Source organism: Protobothrops mucrosquamatus, unplaced genomic scaffold, assembly GCF_001527695.2.
Source record: "Protobothrops mucrosquamatus isolate PMUCROS unplaced genomic scaffold, P.Mucros_1.0 scaffold_242, whole genome shotgun sequence".
In the NCBI taxonomy this organism is placed as follows: domain Eukaryota; kingdom Metazoa; phylum Chordata; class Lepidosauria; order Squamata; family Viperidae; genus Protobothrops; species Protobothrops mucrosquamatus.
The window spans coordinates 195,562-209,187 of record NW_015386318.1 but is presented as its reverse complement, the minus strand read 5'-3'; the positions used below and the strand labels follow the sequence as shown (position 1 = coordinate 209,187).

The 13,626-nt window shown below is 42.9% G+C and overlaps 1 protein-coding gene across 1 annotated transcript; it reads right to left on the bottom strand.

The window, feature by feature from the left end:
• Positions 1-1,869: 1,869 nt before the first annotated feature.
• Positions 1,870-7,830, bottom strand: CHRNB4 (cholinergic receptor nicotinic beta 4 subunit). Its single transcript, XM_015830321.2, has 5 exons — positions 7,693-7,830; positions 7,005-7,049; positions 4,693-4,802; positions 3,122-4,094; positions 1,870-2,010 (listed from the first exon to the last, which is right to left on the bottom strand). Exons 1-5 carry the CDS (start codon positions 7,804-7,806, stop codon positions 1,870-1,872), a joined length of 1,383 nt encoding a protein of 460 aa, XP_015685807.1. The 5' UTR covers positions 7,807-7,830.
• Between the last annotated feature and the right edge of the window lie 5,796 nt (positions 7,831-13,626).

The window sequence follows — 13,626 nt, the reverse complement described above, 5'->3', positions numbered from 1 at the left end:
TAACACCTCTCCTGCGCGAGCTGCACTGGCTGCCGGTGGCCTTCCGGGTGCGCTTCAAGGTGTTAGTAACAACCTTTAAAGCGCTCCATGGCAATGGACCTAGGTATTTGCAAGACCGCCTCCTACCAAACACCTCCCTTCGACCAGTCCGCTCCCACAGAGAGGGCCTCCTTAGAGTGCCGTCGGCCAGACAATGCCGACCCCCAGGGGGAGAGCCTTCTCTATAGCAGCTCCTGCCCTCTGGAATGACCTACCCCCCGACCTACGTACAGTTGCGGACCTGCGCCTTTTTCGCCGAGCCCTGAAGGCCCATCTATTCCGTGCGGCTGCCCTGGCGTAGCTTGATTATGTTTCAGTGGGGTTTTTTTTACGGGTGTGTTTTTAGAACAGGCCCGTTATTTAATTCGATTTTAAAACAAACTATTTATTACCATGGTTTTTAGTACCGCCTGTTCACCGCCCTGAGTCCCGCAAGGGAGATAGGGCGGTATATAAATTTAATAAATAAATAAATAAATAAAAATAAATAAATTCCAATTTTGCAAGATCTTTTTTTTTTCCTGTGAGTTGAAATTGATTGATTGCCATTTGTCTGAAATGGTATAGGGTTTCCTGCCTGAGCAGGGGGTTGGACTAGATGACCTCCAGGGTCCCTTCCAACTTTATTATTGTTATTGTTATTGTTGATTGATTGAACCATTTGGGTTTTTTGCACACGGCAGTGGAGGCCTAAAGCGAAAAGGTTTTATAAAACCCAGCTGAAGGCCTAGGACTGGGGCAACGGCGCACGCGCCCACAGAGAGGGCTCTGCGTGCCACCTCTGGCACGCGTGCCATAGGTTCGCCACCACGGCCTTAGAACTTACCTATTGTGATTTATAAGCCATGATGTTTGGATGATGAATGTGATACAGTTTTGTTAAACCACGAGTAAAAAACGCCCGTGGTTTAGTACAATATACAAGCCAAGCCTGAATGTGGAGGTCCTGCATTGGGCCCTGATTTATAGATTGTCCTCAACGTACGACTATAGTTGGGATCACTAAGCTAAGCTTTGATAGTCAGAAGCTAGCTGGGAAGGTTGCAATGGTGATCACATGACCCTGGGACACAGCCACCATCATAAATACATGTTGTTTGCCAAGCACCCATATTTTGATCACATGAACTCGGGGACACTGTGATGGTTGTAAGTACGAGGATCAGTCATGTCTCTTTTTTCAGTGCTGCCCTAACTTGGAACAGTCACTAAACAAGTGGTCTTAACTCAAGGACTTCAAAGTGTTTCTTTGGGCCAATGATATATCGGCCAACAAAATAAATATTAAAAATGCTGCCAAGATAGTGCTGATTTCCAGACCTTCCTTATTCTGAAGCACCCCTCAATCGCTTTTACACTTAATAGCCTACAGACTCATTAATCAGAGCAGGTTAGGATTCCATTTTGCCCAATCTTGAATATAGGGTACTACGTAAGCATTGGGGAGGGAGGAAGTACGTATATATCTGTAGCATGATGCATGTACCAATTTTTAAAATGGAAAGAAAAAAAAGGAGCAACAGAAAGCGAAGTGACATAACAAAATCTTTCCCACACAAAATACTTAAGTAAAATACTCTTTTAATACACAATCCTTGGACATGTAATGCCATGTGATTACATGTTACAGGTTGCCTACCTCTTTCAACCTGCTCTGTGTAGATGGTCTTCTCAGTAACTGTGTTACATGGATTATTCATGTTTAACTGGGAAGGGGCAGTAAAAAAAAACAAACCAAGGTCTGTATAAATCTTCTTGAAATTGAAACTGTGGAACTCGGAACTTCCCATCCTGTGAACACGCAGTCTTTGGAGTTAGATTTAGCTCAGCTTATGGGCTCATGGCAGGCAGGTGGTTTTGAAAAAGGGGCTGCAGGAATAATCCAGTGGTTCCAAGCACACACACAAAGACAAATATCCAGAGGAACAGCCTGTCCACCACCATGGCCACATATTTCCAGTCTTCGATGACCTGGAAAAACAAACCAATTAAATATCTTTAATAAACTGTCCATTATGACATTATCTCTTGCTTTCATCCCAGCTCAGTTTTTTCAATAGTCTTCCATGGCTTCCTTCAAGAATCAGCCCCTGTAATAATGAATTGGGAAGATGAAGACTAAAAAAAAATGGATAGAAACAAATGCTTCAAATTCGCACAGAGAAGAAGGAAAGAGAGAGAAGAGGAGAGGAGAGGAGAGGAGAGGAGAGAAGAGAAGAGAAGAGAAGAGAAGAGAAGAGAAGAGAAGAGAAGAGAAGAGAAGAGAAGAGAAGAGAAGAGAAACCTTAATTTCCCCAATCCTTCAAAAAACTAATCAGGACTGAGCTTGCTAATTGTGTATTTCAGTTAAAAAAATGGATTCTTGGCATTTTTCTTCATACAACGTTTGTCAGTATTTTACAGTGAGAAGCTACCTCTTTTAATAACAAGAGTGACAAGTTAATAATGCAGCTGTTCCTACTAGAGAGAGGGAGGGTGAAGTTTTCAACCCTTTTATTCTCATATGGAAGAAACTGGGTTGTCTGGGTTTTTTTTTCCAGTAGGTCTTAGTTAGGAGTAAGGTAAGAACTAAGGAGAAATCTCCTGACAGTGAAAACAATTAATCAGTGGAACGGCTTCCCTTCAGAAGTTGTGGATACTCCATCACTGGAGTTTTTAAAGAAGAGACTGGACAACGATTTGTCCAGAATGGTATAGGGACTCCTGTTTGAACAGGGGGTTAGTCTAGACTCTAGAAGATCTCCAAGGTCCCTTCCAATCTTATTATTCTATGTTCCAAGAGTAAGCCTCCTCTGCCTCCCAAGAGGGCATGTTTGACAAGAATTCAGAAGAGCTCCCTTCTGCTAAGAGTTGATTTACTACAACTGGTTGTCAGAAATGCCCCTTGCAACCATCTCCATGGTAGCCGATCTGTCCAACAAGCAACCCAATACTCATCCCTCAAAACGAGTGATCGTGTCTTTATCTTCCTTCTGCACGAGAGAACAAGTATCTCAAGCTCCAGAGAGAAAGGAAATTCTAGGATTTTAGGAGGGGGAAGAGGAGGAGGAGGAGGCGACAGAGTGGTGTGTGTGTCACTTACACTCTCATTGTTATCCTCGCTCCTCATGTGGTCTGCTATGAAGCTGACTCCCTCAATTGCTTCTTGGACTTCAGGAGAAAACTTCACCGATGATCGTAACCTCAGGTCTTGATGGCTGCTGATGTGATCAGGGTTGTCCGTCAGCTTCACGTTGTATCTTTGGCCTGCTGCTGTGTTCACAAAGTAAGTGCAATCTTTGTATGTGCTGGAGAAATCGGAAGGAAAAGACTCCGCTTTGTTCTTCTTGCGGTTGCTCAACCGTTGACTTGCTGACTGGTTGTGTGGTCTCCTCATGAAGAGGAAGCTTGGCAGTCTCTGAAGGAAGACCACCTTGACCCACGGAGGCATCGCATGGGTGCTGGGAGACCTGTGGTGGACATTCAGCACGCAGACGCTGGTCACAATCGAGAACGTCACCAACACCATGGTGAACATCAGATACTTCCCAATCAGTGGAACGTCAAGGGAAGTTGGAGGGACGATTTTGGAAATCAGGAGCAGGAAAACGGTCAAAGCGAGCAGGACAGAGATGCACAGGGTTATCTTCTCTCCACAATCAGATGGCAGATAGAACACCAAGATGGCCAAGGATGTGATCAACACACAAGGTATGATGAGGTTGATGGTATAAAAAAGAGGCTTTCTTTTGATGATGAAGTCATAGGTCACATCCACGTAGTTTGGATCTAAAGGGTTTTCCGTTCTTCGTCCCGGGAGGGCCACAATGTCCCACTCCCCACTGGGGGTGAAGTCATCCATACTGGCCGAGCCAGTTTTCAAAATCATATCAATTTCAGAGTGGTCGTAAGTCCACGAGCGGAATTTGAGGGTGCAGTTTTGTTGGTCGAAGGGAAAATGCTTCACTTCAATCTTGCAGGCACTTTTGTAAATGGCTGGCGGCATCCATAAAGTGCTTCCGTTGTGCTGGACAATCACATTTGTGTAGACGGAGACTTCGTAGGTACCATCCGCACTAATGAAGCCCAAAAGCAAAAGCATAAAAAAAGAAAATACCATTTTTAGTTATTTCTTTAACAAAACTATGGGCTGCCACAATCCACATTGACTCGATAGCATGGAATATACCAGGGCTCTCCAAACATGGCCACTTTAAGACTTGTGGACTTCAACTCCCAGAATTCCCCAGCCAGCCAGCCCCAACCAGGCTAGAGAATTCTGGGAGTTGAAGCCCACAAGTCTTAAAGTTGCCAAGTTTGGAGACCCCCAGACTATATCATGGATTTTAACACGAGTTTATAGCTGGTGTGAGCCTTTTAATGTATTAATGCTCTCCTGACATCCATTTATAATTAAGCAATTAAAACAATTTAGGACTGAACACTTTCTCCCAGACTCACAATTCTGCAATCAACAAAGCGTTCCATTAGGAAGCAAAACTTGTTCCATTAGGAAGCAAAAAATGCCTAGTTTGTCCTAAGAATGATTGTCTTGAACGTTGATTGCAAACAGTATTTTTTTAAAAAAATAAATAAATCTCAAACTAACATTGGCCATAAAGTGGGAGAGGCACTCCATGCATAATCTTATCTTATGAAGAGACACACACTTACTTATTGTACAGCACAATGTCCGGGAGCCACACTTTCTTAGCCGGTATCCTGAGTTTCTGGATGCCTTCATATTCTGACGGTTTCCAAGCTAAGCGGTAATCGGTCCATTCCTTAAAAGAAGCACATACCAACATTTCAGTGACTGTCCCTGCTTTGCACAAAATTCAGAAAGGGTCTGGATGCACCTGACAAGTTCAAGGAAGACATCAGCTTTCAGAAACTGCAGCCCCCTTCCTCAAATGCACGCAGCATGACTGATGTGGGATTTAAGGACAGGGTTAAATGCCTCACCCTCTTGTAGTTAAATTCCATATCACTTGAGGCGTTTCATGCATGAGCTGAGTCACGGCAATTCATGAAAACCGAAGCCTTCCATTAAATTGTCAGGTTTAAAAGGTGCTATCAGTTGCCTTATTTCTAGACCAGGGCTTTTCAACCAGTGGGTACGGGTACCACCTGTGGTACATTGGCACCTGGCAGGTGGTACGCGACCATCCTAGAAAAGTGGTAGCGGGGGAGGGGAATGACCTGAACCGGTGGCAGCACCGCACAAGCCTGAGCGAGAGACGGCTGGAGCTGCAGGGCTGTCAGGGCTCAGCGGAAGCGCCAGGATCAGTGCCGCTTTCCAGCTGATCGGCGCTTCTTCGGGGCTGTCAGGGCTCAGCGGAAACGCCAGGATCAGCACCAGGCTCCAGCTGGAGCCCGGCGCTGATCCTGGCGCTTCTGCTGAGCCCAGAAGAAGCGCCGATCAGCTGGAATGTTGCAGCCTCTCCAGGGTCTTGTGATTTACATTCAGATGCTTGGCAACTGATTCCTATTTATGACGGTCACAGTGTCCCAGGGTCATGTGAAGTGACCAAAACCTGCTGCAAGCACCCAGCAGACGGGGGGGGGGGAATAAAACCAAAAAAACCCCACCCCACCCCCGCTGCCAATCCTCAACAGAAATGCTCACAACAATGAACACCTTGGACAGGAGGAAGAGCGCCACCAGGTGGGCAGGCAGGTGTCTTGCTCGGCTGTGGCTTGGGGGGCACTTTTTCAGTGCCATTGTAACTTCGAACAGTCACTAAGCAAACTGTTGTAAGTCAAGGACTATCTGTACTTCACTTTTTTCCTTTTTTTTTTTTTTTGGTCATCAAGTTTTTGACACCTTGCTAGGTGACTGGTGGTACTCGGGTGTTGCTATATCCTAAAAGTGGCACAATGGGTGAAAAAGTTGAAAAGCCCTGTTCTAGACTATCGCAGCTTTGGCTGGTGGAGGTACAAATTGCTAACAATTCTGGGCTGAGTTTTTCTGCTGATGGTAATGCTGGTTTGTTTTAATCATACCTACAGTACAAAACATAAAGTTACATTTGGCAAAAAGCTGACTCTTGATTAAAACATGAATTATATAGAGGGTAGCAGAACTTCCCAGCTCTCATGAAGTATCCTCATCTGGAATTGTCCGCTGCCAGAGAGGGAAACAAATCTCCACCACCATTTCCAGTTTGGAAGGTCCGTGGGATTCATTGAAACTCCTGGGAGTGAAATTTCAGATCTAGGGGTTCAGATGTAAGCTCTGTAAAAGATCACTCGCAAAGGGATGAATAGCAACTGAGAACAGCCATTTGTCTGAAATGATATGGGGTTTCCTGGATGAGCAGGGGGTTGGACTAGATGACCTCCAAGGTCCCTTCCAACTTTATTATTATTATTATTATTATTATTATTATTATTATTATTATTATTATTATTATTATTATTATTATTATTATTATTGATCATCGCATAGTCAGCCAGATGTTCAGACTGGATTTGGCATTTTTGTCTACCTATCGAGTCCTTCCCAAGGGCCTGGGATAGGCAGATGTGGATGTTTGATGTTATTGCAGATATCGTCGCAGGATGGAAGCAGTCCCTAGTAAGGCTGCCTTTTGCAATTGACTGATGGCAAATTTGTCAATGCCGATGATGTTCCAGTGGTGCTCCAGTTGTTTTGGGATTGCACCCAAGGCGCCTATTACTATTGATACTACCTTGCTTGTTTTTGCCATAGTCTTTCTATTTCTATTTGTAGGTCTTTGTATTTTGTTATCTTCTCCAGTTCTTTCTCGTGTATTCTGCTGTCTCCAGGCACTGTCACGTGCACTATCCAGACTTTATTATTATTATTATTATTATTATTATTATTATTATTATTATTATTATTATTATTATTATTATTATTACTACTACTACTACTACTACTACTACTACTACTACTACTACTATAGAATGTATATACTTCAGAGTTCTAAACAATATTAGAGATTCCCATAGAAATTTACCTGGTTGAGCCAAACATTGGTGGTCATGATCTGTTCCCGTTCATTCTGAAGGAGAAAAGAGACAGAAGTCACACACTATCAGACAGAGCTTAATTCTAGGGGATTTGGTAGAGCAGAGCAGGAAATGGAACATAGGTTTAAAAAATATATCCATTGCTGGAAGATAGAGTAATTGTAGACCAAGGTTTCTCAACCTTGGCAACTTGAAGATGTGTGGATGTCAATTCTCAGAATACTAGGAGTTGATGTCCAGATATTTTAAAGTTGCTAAGGTTAGAAACACTCTGCTAGACTCACAGTTTGGGATTATAGACGTGCAGTATCTCATTTTACCCCATCAGGCATGTATACACATACGACCACACTAAAACTCTGGAGCTCTTTTACAGATATATTTAAATACGCAGAACTATAAGTTGCAATGAATATTCCCTGAAATTTAAAAGCAGTACAGCAAATAAACTGGCCAACGGTGAAAAGTGATGGCTCAAGTGCTCTTTTTATTGATGCGTCCATCCTTTCATTTGCATTCCTTCCGTTCCTTGAAATTGAGCCTTTTGTTCTGGTTGTATTTATGATGGAAAAATTGTGTATGTGCATACACACACACACACACACACACAAAACATGCTGCTCTATGACTGTAATAAAGTCTTGCTACTATGACTTAGAGTTTGAAAGCACCCACCACATTGATAAGCTGGGCCAGAATAACCTCCAATTTTATCACAACTAACTGTGAAGAATTGAAAGCTGGGCGAATTAAGTTGTTGTAGCGTGAAACGTTGAGGAGATGGTTCATTAACTTCTCTTCAGCATCGGCCGTCTCACTTCCTGTAAAGTAGGAAAGAAAGAACCGGGTCACAGAAAGGAGGCAGAATCCTGTCCTTGATAAGCCCATCACAACCTGGGAAAAGATGATAACCTTCAACCCACGAGAGTCCTTCAGAAAGTTGGCCAACTCTTCATTGGCCAAAGATGATAATAACCAGCTGAGAAGGTGACAATTTCCTAAAACAACTCATAACTTTTCTTTTATGCTTCCCCTTATAACTGGAACTGTGTGCCAGAACATGTGTAGGCTATTCTTTTCTTTCTGGATTAGATCTAGAACTATGCAACTCAGTTGCAGAATATAGAATAACAAGAGTTAGAAGGGACCTGGGAGGTCTTCTAGTCCAACCCCATGCTCAAGCAGGAGACCCCATAACATTCTGGATGGCTGTCCAATCTCTTCTTGACGTGTGTCTTTTTTTCTGGTTTGGCATTGATCTTTTGGGTGTCCCCAGTCATTCTGGCTTATATCCATGGCTAATAGTTCCATCCATCATATGAGCTCTACTCATTGGGGTTAACAGACTGAGGGCAAACAATGGCTTGTGTTAAAAATACACCTAAAAAGACCTGGTGGGCTTAGGAAAGGTCAATTCAAAAGCAGATTTGAAAATCTCTTTGAACACTTCCGTTACCCTCCTCTCCTCTCCTCCGCTCTGTCCACTTAAGAGTGCTCCAAATTAATAAGCTCAAATTTTAAATGGGCAATGACCCATCCTATTCTAGTGTCTGGGGCAACTTTCCCCTTATTTTGTGGCTGCGATCCACTAGATGTCAGCAGATGGCCTGCACAAAGACATTTGTGAGGCCTATGTGTTTGTGTGCAGAAAACCGCTCTTTCTGTGTTTTCAAAAACTCATCGTTTCCCATTATTTTAAGAATCGTTTATCCTGACCAAATTAAACACTGAGCACTTGATGCGTTAAACAGTCAGATTGATAACTCATCCTTTTTACATGTTATTCCTAAAAACTGCTTCCCCCCCCTCTTGTCTCCATGAATAGATGTGACCAGTACAGTTTTTCACCTTGCCTATTAAATTATTTTACATTGGATCAAGAATACAGGCTGTCTGTGAAACCTCTGGAGAGCCCAAGTGGCTAGTTTTAAAAACAAACAAACAAACAAACAAATGGGGGGGGGGACAGAAGGAGAGGAATCCAAGTATGAGTGATTTAATAAACCACCCGCCAAACGATCTGGGCAACTTATGCGCTGTGACTCCAACAGCTGGTTTATTTCCTGCAGCAGTCCCACAGCCAACGTTCTTATCTAATAATTCAAGGGAAAAAAAGTCACATGTCAGAGAAAGCACTTTAAAGCGAGCACCACTTTGGAAATAAGGATTGATTTCTTTGCAGCGAAGCTGGCCAACAAACTTGCAGAGCCTTGCAATATCGCTCCGCTAAAAGGAGCCCATTCTTCTCTGTCCTCCAGGACTGGTTAATGCCAGGTTTCTGCAGATAATCAGGTGGATTGCATCACTTCGGGATGGCCTTGGAACACAAAACCCATCCTCCCCAGGCAGCAAATGCCCTGTCAGCTGGAAATGGATGGGAACTATAGTCCAAATATATCTGGAAGCCGCCCAGTGCAAGAAGGTCTGGTTCATCTTGACGTGACATCTCTACTTAGATCCCCGGGCTGTAACAAATATTTTGTACCAATTCTACATTCTGTCCCCAATTCTGTCTCGCCTCTTCCTTTCAGTTGCACAACTGGGGAACTGAAACGTTCGATTTCATTTTGGATCTTTTGCATTCTTTCCAGTCCCCGACTTTCTTTCCTCTTCTAGGTAACTTTTGTCTTTTTTTTTTTTTTTTGTCTAGGTAACTTTTGTCTGAAAGACACCCTTTTGAGCTTTTAGCTACTCCTAATAAAAACATTGCCTACTTACAGATTTTGGAATTTTGCCTTGAAGAACCGACCGACACAGTAATGATTGTCTTTTCTACTCCCACCCCCTCCCAGAAGTCTGTGTAGAATTTCAGTTTTTCTAACCCCAGTAAGTAAAAGGAAGGAGGTTGAAAATGTAGGCATCCCTTTCTCCTCTGTTATTGAACGCTATAGTTCTTCTCAAAATCCTCTGGAATATGCGACTTGCTCCTGACACCAAAACAAATTCTACACTCTAGGGCTCTCTAGACGTACAGCACAAATGCAGCATTTGAGACAAGTAACTTCTAATGGAAAAAAGAGCCCATGAATCTCGCCTTAACAACCAGAGAGAGAGGGGGGAGGATTGTAAATCCAAAAGTGGATGTCCCATTTTTTAATCTGGCCTCTGACCTTCTTCTTTCCACCCGTTCCTCTTGAAATGCTTCTTGTGAACGTCCAAAAAACGACCAGGTTGTAATAAATCAGGCGTAGCTTGGAAAATGGATTAACTATAGTAGAAAGAGTCTTTGTGAAAAAGCAGAGAAATAGACAGTGGACTTAACAGAGCACCCTCCCATTTCAGCCTGTTTGGAATTATTTCAGATAATGGTTATGGAATCACATTACCCGATTAATCAGTCTTTATTTGTCGGATGTACTGCCACTTAGTGCCCTGCTAATCAGTCTTTATGATGGTATCAGCAGGAGACGTAGCGAAGGAAGACTGTTTATGCCTTGGTCACGCTTCGGGTGCACGTATGCCTCTTTAAACCACTTTTTAAAAGCATCAATGGAAAGTCCAAAGAAAGGGCAGTCAGAATTTGGCCACAGTAAACCTCAAAATGGACGAAAACCGAACAGGTCTCCTGCAACATAAGTATTCTGTTCTGATTATTTCCATTGCTATCCACGCTCAAAGGAAACATCTTCACCAAAACCAATTTGGTTAAAATGTGACAGCAGACCCATCTTGCTGAAACCACAAAATGTGTCACAACGACATAGACTAACTTTTACACCTTGACACCCCCTCCACACACACACACACACGGACACTTTTTCAAGGAACAATTTTCCTAGCAAACGAGAGACTTATTTCAAGGAGGAGGAGGAAAATATGCAATGCTTGTAAAAAGTCTGCAAAGCTTTTTTTTTAAATTTTTACAGTACAGAAGGAGAAAGGTTACTCACCGTTAATAGAAAAGGAAAGCACAGCCAAGACAAAAAACGGGTTTGCATTCCTCATGGCAGTTAACAAACCGCACCCCCACCCCCCCAGAGTTAAAATACTGTTGCTCCAAAACACCGCAGTTGTGTGGAGAAGAGGCAGGAGTTGTGAGGGGCAGGACAGGCGTTAAGGAATCAAAGCGAAACAGGGCTGGGAAACAGCTCGGGAGCTGCAAAAGGTGTCTGTATAGGACCCAGTTGGTCTTCCAAGAAGGGGGTGGTGCTTCCTCTGGGGGCCCCTCCCTCTTTGCAGCTGTTTAAAGACAAGGCAATGGGGAAGAAGCACCAGTCTGGATCGATTCAGGATCAAAGGGACTCTCTTTAGGGGGCACCTGCCCCGGGCTGGCAAAATTTCCCAGGGACTCACGAGCATGTAAAGGGCTGAGTTCTAAAAGTGATGCGATGCAGATTTTGCAATGCCAGTGGAGGGAGGGGGGAAGGATGGCACAGCAGGTCTTAGATGAGCGAAGCCTGCGAGAGAACTTCATTGGAAAAGCATCAGCTCCCCTGTCAGAGTTCTGCTGATTATCTATCCTAGACTCCACAAATGGAACAGAGGCCAGGAGAACATAAGAAGTCCCTCTATGTTGGGATGAAAGAAGAGGAGTAAAGAATTTGCTTTTCAGGAGACAATCCCAGGTTTAGTTCTATCTTTGTTTGAAGCCTTCCCAAAACTACCAGATGAGGCTCCTGATTATTCCCCCCGATGTTCCTTAGTGTACACTTTCCCAAGTTCTTCAGTAGCGACTGAAAAGTTCTTGGAATTATAGTCCCTGCAGTAGAGGGCCGTGTTGAGTAAGGAAGATCTTTTACTACCACTTTGTTTCCCGAGTAAAGTTGAGCCTGGATTTTGAGAATGTCTCTGACCAGGTGCAAAACAACTCAACATATGAAAATGCAATGAAAGATGCACCATTGCGATTAAAAACGGCAAACAGTGTGTTAACCAGGCCTTCATAGAAACAAGGGACATTCAGTTGGGTCAAAGTAGAAGAAACTGAAGTCTAGGTTGGTTTCTCACTAGAAGCTCATGGGAAATTCATGGTCAAGACCCAAAAGACTCCACTGATGTTGGCCCTCGGGGATCAGCTGGGTGAAATCTCCAACTCTTAAGCTTGTGGTTGGTGATTTACTCTTTTCTTGCAATTCCAAATATACGTCCTCGGGAGTAAAGTCCCTTGGATCACTCCACCTTAGCAACATGACTTCAACTCCCAGAATTCCCCAGCCAAAAAGGAAAAAAGAAAAAGAAAAGGTTGGGCCAAAACAGTAACCCTCCTATCCCTTAACCAGGTAAACTTGCAAACTCTCGTTGGATATCTGGGAAAAAAAATGGTAGTGATAATATTAACTCAGAAATATTAACACCAAATTTAGTGAAGTGTTTAGGATGAAGCTTCTTGCTGCAGATCCAGCCTCTGCCATGGCAGCCTGCTTCTTTCCTGGTCTGGATCTGGATCCCTCCTTGGACTTTTGCCTATAACTGGTTCAGCAGAAGATTTTTGCTTAGAGCGCTTTGGATCTCAGCCCATTTCCAATGCACTGGATTTGGCACTGCAGTCAAATCCAGTGGGAGGGGGCGGGACACCTTCCGTGGTCTGGAAAGCAAGGACACGGCACCCTTACAAGACCCTGCCATTCCCATAAGTGCAGAGAGGATGGGAAATACCTTGGGGCAGTGGGAATTGTAGTCTTCTGGCAGTATCCACAGCCCCAAGGTATCCTACCTTATCGGAAGGATGTATTGATGCAATTATCCTATAAAAACGTATTTCATACATTGCTGCCTCTGTGTTTTCAGGATGAAGGTTGCCTAAGAAATATAAGAAAAACATTTCTAGCAGGACTACCAGATTTGTTCCCTATGCTATCCGTCTGGTAAACTCATTTTTCTCACCATATATACATATATATACAATCCAAACTAGATTGTCCTTTTTCTCTGTGTCATATATGTGTGTGTAAGTGTGTATATGTATGATGATGATGATGGTGGTGGTGGTGGTGGTGGTGGTGGTGACGATGTCATGTTTATGCAGTGTATACTGGAGGTGGTTATCCTTTGAGAGCTGTATGCAACGAAATCTCATTGTAATGTATCAATGTACATTTAAAGTGACAATGAAGTTATTATTCTATTATTCTATTCTATTCTATTCTATTCTACATTCTATTAATATGAAAAAAAGTTGTTTCTTACACATTAACAGGATGCAACTTTCCATTCCTGCGGTGCTACGGGAAATCTTCTGACTCTCCGCTATCACAACTGACTGGTTCAGAGAGCAGGAAACATAAATATGAAAAGTTCAATGCTCAGAGCTGAGATGGAGATTTCTCCTGCGCTCCAGGTGCTCAAGTTGAAGTCCAGGTAAGAAAGCAGAGCTGTCCTGCCATTAGCTCGCTCTTTAACTTTGGAAAGACATCAGTTCCACAAAACGTCTTTTACTTAGCCAGCCATATGAAGAACCATTATGCTTAGATGAATAGAATAGAATAGAATAGAATAGAATAGAATAGAATAGAATAGAATAGAATAGAATAGAATAGAAATTGGAATGAAAGAATAGAATAGAATAGAATAGAATAGAATAGAATAGAATAGAATAGAATAGAATAGAAATTGGAATGAAAGAATAGAATAGAATAGAATAGAATAGAATAGAATAGAATAGAATAGAAT